A 10,298-nucleotide genomic window follows, 5' to 3' on the forward strand; every position below is an offset into this window, starting at 1 on the left:
CTGCCACTGACATAGCCAGACAACCTCTGGGCTTCCCTTCGGGTAACTACTTGGCACAGAGCAGTCCAGAAAGCCTGTGCCACTTGTGCTGTTTCCTCTGTGGAGCCCAACTCCAGGATACAATGTCCGTGGTCCCTGGAGCTGTCTAACCCGGCAGCCCTGCATGTGTCCTGTGGATAAGCTGGGATTTGCTGTCTTGCACCAGTGAGGTCGGAAAGGGGAGGAAAGAGAGCGAAGCCTTAATGCTCTCGCCACAACTTGGATTCTCCCGTGTGTCAGATAACCCACTCCCACTTGGGAGGGAGTGTTACTCCAGCAGAAGTCCCTCCCCTTCCCACCAAAAAAAAAAAAAAAAATCAAGGAGGGAATGCATAAGAGAAGTAAGTAAAAGAAAAGAGCATAAAGATCCAAATAAATGACTTATGTAGATTATAATTAAACAGAGGGTAATTATTAGTCAAATCCATTTTACCTGCCTTCGCTAATCAAGGTCATTTTAAGACTTGCACATCCTCCAAGCAGCAGGCAGCCGAAGCAATAAGATGTTTGTCCAAGTTATTTTCCAGGGACTTGGAGTCAGCTGTGTCTAGTTGGAGATGAGATGGATAGGACCAAGCTGAAGTGGTTAACACTGGTTAGGACCACCAACCCTGCAACTGGGCATGCGTGAGTGTCCAGTCAGTGACGTTTTGATGCCAGAGGGCCAAAAACTCCACCCTCAGACCATGTTAATTACCTCCAGTTTTTTTTTTTTTTTTTTTTGCGGTACACGGGCTTCTCACTGTTGTGGCCTCTCCCGTTGCGGAGCACAGGCTCCGGACACGCAGGCTCAGCGGCCATGGCTCACGGGCCCAGCCGCTCCGCGGCATGTGGGATCTTCCCGGACCGGGGCACGAACCTGTGTCCCCTGCATCGGCAGGTGGACTCCCAACCACTGCGCCACCAGGGAAGCCCCGCACCTCCAGCTTTGAATGTGCAGAGGCCTTCATAGAACGATGACGATTACCACACCTTTGCCCAAGCACTTTCCTCATGCTCCCCACGTTCCTTACCCCTCAGACCATCCTGCTTCTTTATTCTTTATCTCCCAAATACCCCAAGGCCTTTGCACCCCAAAGGGGGAGGATGGTATGAGACTTGTTCTCCTATCTCCTCACTTGACTGCCTTGTGAATAAACCTTCTCTTTGCTGCAAAACTTGGCAACTCAGTGTTTTGGCTTGCTGAGTGTCAGGCAAAATGAACCTGGTTCAGTAACAATAGTAATAATTTCCCTAGCTCTGTTTCCTTCCATCCTCCCCCCCCCCTCCTTTTCTTCCCTTCTTCTTTCTTTCTTTATCTTCATGTATTCAGCCATTCATTTAATAAAATTAAAGATATAATTCACATCAAAAAGCAAAATTTTGAAGTAGTCTGTGAATACTCTTTTTGGGCAAATGTTGGCCACCTCTAAAAGAGAGGACCAATGGTGAAGTATAAAGTTCACTGATTTAAGAATCAGGTTCTGTCAAAATCCTTGCCTCGTGGTGGGCTCTGGATTTCTCTGTGTCCTCAGCTAAAAATGAGAAATTATTGGAAGAAATAATCTCAACTCTTACTCCCAGCTCTAAATATCTGTGATTATTATTCATGTATTCTCATCAAGCTTCAACATAGTTTGAGTCAATCTGTAAAATAACACAGCCACCTTATCTCTTGTATAGAGTTACTGAACAGGTCAAATTAGTTAATACAAACGAAAATGATTTATTGAGCCACAGAGCACAATGTAATTGGAAGGCAGACCAACAACCACTTTTAAAAAATTCAGACTAAACTAAAATGATTGTTTTAGGCTCATATAACATAGGCAGCAAAAGTAGGCATTGAATCCAGACTTCAAAATCTTTCATGAAAAAGATCAACCTTGAATATAATATGAAGAATTTATATCCCATTTAACCTCATCATGAAATCAGAATTTATCAGAACAGACCAGCACCACAAAAATTTAATTATTGATCAGGATGTATATAAATACCAAATGCATTCTAGAATTTCCATGACACCTAGCATGGTTCTTCTCTTGCGTCCAGGGAGTTCAGTCTTGGAACAGCTCATTTATCAGCAAATGTATGTTGGGCAGCCTTGTGTTCCACACACTGAGGTTCTACGGACGCTGGGGCGAGACAGAATAGATGGTCCCTGCCCTGTAGGAGCTCCTGTTACATTCCAAGGGGAGGGAAGTGGACACCATGCAAATAAGTACCTAAGCAAGAATGTGTCAGAGCGTGAAAGCTGTTACAAAGAAAATAAAATGGGATAAGGGGATTGCCTGTGTTTTGGAAAGTGGGGGCAGCTTTAGGCTGGGTGGCCAGGGGAGGCCTCTCTGAGGAGGGGACGTCTATCTAACACTATCCCTGAGAGCAGGGCCCAGTGCAAAATGGAAAGGTGAGGCCCCTCAGTTCAAAAATGAAGAATTTCAAGATGCTAACAGCAGAGCATTAAACCAATACGGGGCCGTAGGGATCAGGGGGTGCAGGACCCATGCGCAAGAAGCAAGCCCTGCCTGAAAGATGGAATAGCAAGTGCAAGGGCAGGAACAAACCCTGAACGTTTGAGGAACTGAAAATAGGCGCACGTGGCAGAGGGCAGTGAGAGGAAGGGGAAGTAGGATGCTAAGAGGCAGAAAGTGCGGATCATGTAGTGTGGCAGGGTCAGACATGAACAATTATTTTTAATAACGGGATCGCTGTGGAGGATTTACAAAGGGCAATGATATAGTCTGACTGACTGGTTTTAACAAACCACTGTGGCCGCTGTGAAGGACCGATTATGGGACAGTGAGGTGGGAGGGGAACCAGGGGGGAGGCAGTTTCCATCACCCCGACAGATGGCCACACAAGGGTGGCTCCTTGGGCGGAGTGAGAAGTGTTCAGACTTGGGACATATTTTGGAGGCAGGACTGGATTGTGAGCTGAGGGAAGGACCATGGGGGATGCTGGGGTTGTGATGCGCTAAGGGTGTCCAGCGATGCCCTGCCCCGGATGAGAAAGCCTGGGGCGTGTAGCCCTCCCTCACTTCCCACAACTCCTGACTTGCAGCCTGGATTTCACTCTCTCTGCCAGTGGGAAGTTTTGTTGTTAACCGCATCACGGAGCTACTGATCACCAAATCCACGGCTTACTTTTTGTCCTCTTTCTTGTCCTCCACGTGGCATTTAGCACAGTTGACTAGCAACTACTTTTTTTTTTTTTTTTTTTTTTTTTTTTTTTTTTGCGGTACGCGGGCCTCTCACTGCTGTGGCCTCTCCCGCTGCGGAGCACAGGCTCCGGATGCGCAGGCCCAGCGGCCATGGCTCACGGGCCCAGCCGCTCCGCGGCATATGGGATCCTCCCGGACCGGGGCACGAACCCGTATCCCCTGCATCGGCAGGCGGACTCTCAACCACTGCGCCACCAGGGAGGCCCTACTTTTTTTTTTTTTAATATAAATTTATTTATTTATTTTTGGCTACATTGGATCTTCGTTGCTGTGTGCGGGCTTCTCATTGTGGTGGCTTCTCTTGTTGCAGAGCATGGGCTCTAGGTGCACGGGCTTCAATAGTGGTGGCTCACGGGCTCCAGAGCGCAGGCTCAGTAGTTGTGGCGCACGGGCCTAGTTGCTCCGTGGCATGTGGGATCCTCCCAGACCAGGGCTCAAACCCATGTCCCCTGCATTGGCAGGCGGATTCTTAACCACTGCACCACCAGGGAAGTCCCGCAACTATTTTTTTTTCTCTTCCCTTGCGGTACGTGGGCCTCTCACTGTTGTGGCCTCTCCCACTGTGGAGCATAGGCTCCGGATGTGCTGGCTCAGCGGTCATGGCTCACGGGCCCAGCCGCTCCGTGGCATGTGGGATCTTCGAGGACCGGGGCACGAACCCGTGTCCCCTGAATTGGCAGGCGGACTCTCAACCACTGCGCCACCAGGGAAGCCCCCACAACTATTTTTTAAAGCAGCTGGTCTTTCGTATTACTGAACCATTCTCTCTGGGTTCTCCTCTTACTTCTCAGACTGTTCCTTTTATTTGTAGCAGGATGGGGTTCACCTTCCCCTTCATTCTTTTAATTCCACCTAGTCTCACTGGGTTCTCCATCTTCTAAATCTCCTTTATCTCATCCATCCCAATCCCTCCACAGGAAGAGGGTCTCTTAGGATAATAACAAACCGCAATTATGCTGTGAGAGGCAATGTATACTGCTCCCCCTGCAAGGGTGTGATGACACAGGCAGGCGGGAAGAGATCCCTGGGGTGAACCAAGCCAGGACCCCAGAGAAATGGAGAAGAGGCACATGTAAGGGAGACCAAGGGCACGTGACGTGGACGCAGCACTGACCAGAAATGATCTGAGAAGCGTGGTCGACAGGTTACATGAACCTCTGGGTCCAGGCACATTTCTTTCCTTTTTTTTTTTTTTTAAATAATTCTACAGCATTTCTATTGATTGATTGATTGACTGATTTGCTGTGTTGGGTCTTCATTTCTATGCGAGGGCTTTCTCTAGTTGCGGCAAGCGGGTGCCACTCTTCATCGCGGCGCGCGGACCTCTCACTGTTGCGGCCTCTCTTTTTGCGGAGCACAGGCTCCAGACGCGCAGGCTCAGTAGTTGTGGCTCATGGGCCCAGTTGCTCCGTGGCATGTGGGATCTTCCCAGACCAGGGCTTGAACCTGTGTCCCCTGCACCGGCAGGCAGACTCTCAACCACTGCGCCACCAGGGGAGCCCCAGGCACATTTCCGACTAGTTGCAGGTAAGAGTGAGCTGAGGCTGTTTGCCCATCCATCCTGCTATAGATCCCCATGGCTGCGTTCTGTATTCTTTCACAGTATTTGCAGATTGCCGGCTGTGTGCCAGGCACTTTATCAGATGTTAGACACCTGCTCTGTCTTTTTCCTGACCCTCTTCCTCTGTCTCAGCCTTAGATGTTTATATTCCCCAGGATTCTCTTCTTGGGGAAAGTGCCAAGCCACCCTCTTTGGCTGATGTGACCTGGAACCTCAGACACTCATAGCCAGCCTTTTACTGGCTGCCTCTCGGACTGCATGGCCCACAGGGATTTCAGACTCAACAGTTCCTAACCCAGCTTTTTCTCCTCAAGCTTGCCTTACCATGGGATCCCTGTCACCAGATCCAGACATTTGGGAATTATCCCAGACTTCTCTCTCTTCTTCAATCCAGCGGCCAGCCCAAGCAGACTGCCAGATGATGTGTTGTATCTGGGCTCATGGAATGTCAAGACCCATGTGAGTTAATGGCTCAAGAAGCTTTATTATTATTGATAAGCTAAAGCACGTAGAAGTCAACAGACAGTCAGAGCAAACAAGCAAAATTACATATAACTGCAAATCAAGTTTTTCTTTAAATTCTGGTTACATTATTATGACCCTGGCAAACGTGTTTTAATTTGGTTCTTGATCTCCATGGCAACAAGATAGGTAAAATACCATATGTATTTGATAACAACTGTAGCCTATACCAATGACCTGTGGAGGAATAAATCATTCTATCAGTTGGATAGTACATTTCAGCCTCACCTTCTGATACATAACTGCCTAAGTAGTTGCAAGTCCAAATTAAATAATAAAATACGAACAGGAGCATATAAATAATAGAATATATCACCTGGCTTGCTGAGTTTATCTGAGCAAACTGGACTTTTTTGTTTAAGGTCATTTACTTTTTTTTTTTGTGGCTGCGTTTGGTCTTCGTTGCTGTGCGTGGGCTTTCTCTAGTTGCGGCGAGCAGGGGCTACTCTTTGTTGTGGAGCAGGGGCTCTAGGGCGAGTGGGCTTCAGTAGTTGTGGTGCATGAGCTCAGTAGCTGTGGCTCATGGGCTCTACAGGGCAGGCTCAGTAGTTGTGGCTCACGGGCTTAGTTGCTCCATGGCATGTGGGATCTTCCCGGATCAGGGACCAAACCCATGTCCCCTGCATTGGCAGGCGGATTCTTAACCATTGTGCCACCAGGGAAGTCCAAACTGGACCTTTTCTATATGGAAAAAAAAGAATTCTTCTTGGGTACTGACTGCAAATTTTTAGAAGAATTCAACACACCTAAAATATTAAAATGGGCAAAGAAATTATACACGTATCTTGTAGATAGATCAGGAGCCCTTACAAATGTTCTTTGGGTTATTGCCAGATTTTTATCCAAAAGGAGGCAACAGACTTGCCAGGATGAATTATCCTTATTTGAGTATTGAAGGAAATTGTGATTCTGGAAGTTAAAAAAAGTAGGGAACATTTTGGGTTATGTGTAAATTCATTAAAAAGTAGAATAAAAAAAAACAAAAGTAAAAGAAACTATTCTGGAATTATTCTAAAGTAGGTGACGTAAAATACCATGTGTGTTTTCCTGAAATCGGTCCTTCAGCATTTTTATTTTTGAACTTTCTATGGGTAGAATGTTCTTTCTTCAAATTAGAACTAATTTTAAAACTCTTTCAGGAGCACGGATACAATCATGCATAATAATAATAGCACATTGCAGAATAGGAGCTCAAGCAACTAACAAAACAGAATTTGTAAAACATCAGAATTTTTAAAATGCCAGATCACAACAAAGATCATTCAAAATTTAGTTAAATATTTAAAATGATTGTACTGAGAGCTGTTGTCTCTTGGCAACATAAATATGTTGCCAAGTTTTACTTTAGAGTTTTAAATTCACAGTTTGCTTATCTTAAATTGTTTTATTTTAAAAGATACCATCCGATTATTAATAAAGTATATGTATACATATGTATAAGACACATACATATATGAAACAAAATAAACCCTTTTTGTAGTACTTGGTGGCTGCACGTGCTTTGGGGCTCATTTTTTACTAACAATGTCAGGCTTCATCCCCTACAGCTGGTCACTGCATTCTATTCATTTTATCTCATTCATTCACTCAAAAAGTATCTAGGCTGTATACAATTCTTCACAGCAGCTTTGTTCATCATAACCCCACACTGGAAACTACCCACATGTGCTTTGGTGGGTTCAGTGGGTTGAACAAACACTGGTACATCGGAATACTACTCAGCAAAAAAAAGGAGTGAAATATTTATACACACAACTTAGATGAGCCACAAGCAAATTATGCTGAGTGAAAAAAGCCAATCCCCAAAGGATCCATGATACCTGATTCCATTTATGTAACATTCATGAATACCATAATTATAGAGATGAAGAACAGATTAGTAGTTTTCAGGGGTTAGGGATGGCAGATAGATGTGGCTATCAAGAGGTAATATGATGGCTTGAGCATGTTGATTATGGTGGCGATACTACACATACACACGAGTGTGTATATAACTGATGAGATCTGAAAACACTGTGATTATATTAATGACAATTTCTTTGTTTTGATATTTTACTATAATTGTATAAGATGTGAACATTGCAGGAGGCTGGGTGAAGTGTACATGGGGTTTCTCTATACATTTCCTTGTAACCTCCTGGGAATCTATAATTATTTCAAAATTAAAAATTAAAAAAAAATCTCAGATTTGTCTGCACTGTCCTGGGCATTGTCCTCCTTTTTGATTTACTTTACAATATTTGTCCCCTCTTTTCATCTCTACTGCTGCCCTGTTTTAGAACCCCTAAGAGCAGGGATTGTTGTTTTATGGTCTAATGAATCTCCAGTGCCTAGAACAGTGTTTGGCAGAGAGAGAGAGAGAGAGGCAGGCAGTGTGCGTGTGCAATGAACAGAATTGCTTAACATCCTTACATGTCGTGAAGCCAGTCTATTTCTCCACAGTATCTCCCTCTGCTGCCTTCCCTATACTTAGTGCTCCAGCTGCCCTAACCTGCTAACAGTTGCATGAATACATCCTGGTTAGTTTTCTCTCCATGCTAGACATTGCCCCTTCCAGGTCTTTCTCCCACTTATTATTTATCCTTCAGTGTTCAGATCAAGAAGCACTTACTCATTCCCATTCTCTGGACATTCTTGAGCATGCCCTCCTGTATCACACCATTCTACTTGTGTATATACCTCTATTACTTCACTTACCTCCTTTAATTCAGTAGTTTATTTACCTATTGAATCAGTCAGGGTTTGTACAGGAAACAGAAGGCACACTCAGATGAAATCATGAAACTAACTTTATGAAGGGACTATTCACAGAAGCGGGCAGAGGTAAGGAAATTGATTATTGGCTAAGGGAGCCCTGCAAATGCTGGAGGCTTGGAGGAGAGAATTACAATCACAGAGCAATGGCCAGAGCTTCAAGCCAAAACAATGCCTCCCATTGGCTGAACTCAACCAGAAGCCACAGAGCAAGACAGCCCCAGAGATGCAGCTCATAGAGATCAATCCTTGAGGCGTGGAGCAAGGCAGAGAGAGGAAGAGAATGGATCTGGGGGAGACAGTGGCAAATAGAGACCAAGTGACACATGTTTCTCTCCCCATTAGATGGAAGGTTCCTGAGGGCAGGACCATTTCTCATTCGTTCTTGTAGTCCCAGCACCTAGCACAGGGCTTGACCCAGGATAATCATCCAATAAATCCTCGTGGAAGTGAATTACAATGTTAGGGCATATACTATATTTAACTTAATATTTACAGGAAAGTAGGCGGGAAGGCAGGCAAGCTGTTTACAATCTATCTTTGGCCCATTTTAATTTGCTTTCACATGGAACTGTTTTTATACGTTTCTTGATGTCATATCTAACTTAGATGACAATAGCACAACCAAGACAGAATCTACTGGAAAGGCTACTTTTGGTCATCTTGCTTTGCTGAGTTCAGTCTAATAGCTCCAAAAGCAACACGAACCTGGAAATAGTTGTATCCATGTGGGGCTATCAGCATAAGACACAGGGCGTGAGACACACAAAATATTTCAATTAGGGATGCTTGTCTACTAATTGTACAACATCATCTCCAGATCCTGGCCCCCAGCAGGCAATGAATAAAAGCTTGCTGACTGTCCAGAGTCAGGCAAGCCATGTAGATTTTTGAGGCATGAAAGAATCCAGATACTCTATCTAATGATATACATCAAGCCATCGGGTAGGGTGACCAACCATCCTGGTTTGCCTGGGACTGTCCTGGTTTTAGCACTGAAATCCTTCAGCCTGAGAAATCTTCTGTCTCAGGTCAGCTGGGACAGTTGGTCACCCTACAATTAGGGTTAATTAAAAAATATAGATTTAGGGGGCGGGGCCGCGGCGGGCGCTGGAAGCAGCTGAGCGACAAGGGGACATCGCGTCGCCGGACCTCGAGCAGCTGCCTCGGAGCCACCGGATGGACCACCTGCCCCGCCTGCCCCACCGTGGCTGAGAGTGACTGGCCCAAAAAGGGCCCCATGGCCGCCCAGGCCAAGTTCAAGTCCTCCTCTCTAGCAGCTCAGAGAGGAGGAGAATATGTGGAGGCTTCCAAGAAATGGGCTGCCGGCCAGAACAAACAGCATTGGATCACCAAGAACACAGCCAAGCTGGACCTGGGGACTGAGGAGCTGCACCACGACTGGGTGACCCTGGAGGTGGGCAAGGTGATCCCGCAGGGCCGGCAGAGCAAAGGGCTGACGCAGAAGGACCTGGCGACGAAAATCAACGAAAAGCCACAGGTCGTCGCTGACCGTGAGAGGGGCCGGGCCATTTCTAACAACCAGGTTCTGGGCCAAATCGAGAGAGCCAGCGGCCTTAAGCTCCGGGGGAAAGACGTTGGGAAGCCGATCGAGAAGGGGCCAAGGGCGAAATGAACACAAAGCTTCGAAATCAGCGCGTTCCGGCTGATCTTGTCTGGCTTGTTCCGTGTGACCACCGGCGCCAGCGTGGGTCTCTTCACGCGGCCACGGTAGCCCTGCCCGGGAGCCCTCTCTACCCCTACCTGCTGTCATACTAACAGACAAAACCTTGCAAAGTGTTTGCTTCTCCTGATTATTTTCCTCCCTGTCCCTGTCCCTCACGTGGGGTGCGGAACGCTGCCTTCCTCTCCCCTGGGGTCTGCCCCGTCACCGGGGTGGCTCCAGGGAGCTCGGAGGGGGACCACCTCGCACAGGGTGGGCAGCCACTGTCTGGGAGAGGAGCTACGTCTCCAGCCCGGCTCGTAGAGAAGCTAATAAACATTTGTTACCCTTCCAAAAAATAGATAGATAGATAGATAGATAGATAGATAGATAGATAGATAGATAGATAGATTCCTCAGATATAGCTTCATTGAGGCATTATTCAGAGGTGATAAAGCTATTCTAGCTCTTTCACAGTTATCTTGAGTTTTGTAAAACTTAGAATCTGCTTTGACTGGGATCTGGTAACTTTGCTTATGAATCAATTAAGAAGTCCT

General features: G+C 46.2%; 1 protein-coding gene across 1 annotated transcript; it reads left to right on the forward strand.

The window, feature by feature from the left end:
• Nucleotides 1–995: 995 nt before the first annotated feature.
• LOC307062450 (endothelial differentiation-related factor 1-like) lies at nt 996–9,714 on the forward strand (the record flags this gene model as incomplete). Its single annotated transcript, XM_079718166.1, has 2 exons — nt 996–1,128; nt 9,110–9,714. The coding sequence occupies 2 exons, from the start codon at nt 996–998 to the stop codon at nt 9,712–9,714; spliced, it is 738 nt and encodes a 245-aa protein (XP_079574292.1).
• Between the last annotated feature and the right edge of the window lie 584 nt (nt 9,715–10,298).

The sequence above is a fragment of the Hyperoodon ampullatus genome (assembly GCF_949752795.1).
Source record: "Hyperoodon ampullatus genome assembly, chromosome: 13".
NCBI lineage: Eukaryota > Metazoa > Chordata > Mammalia > Artiodactyla > Ziphiidae > Hyperoodon > Hyperoodon ampullatus.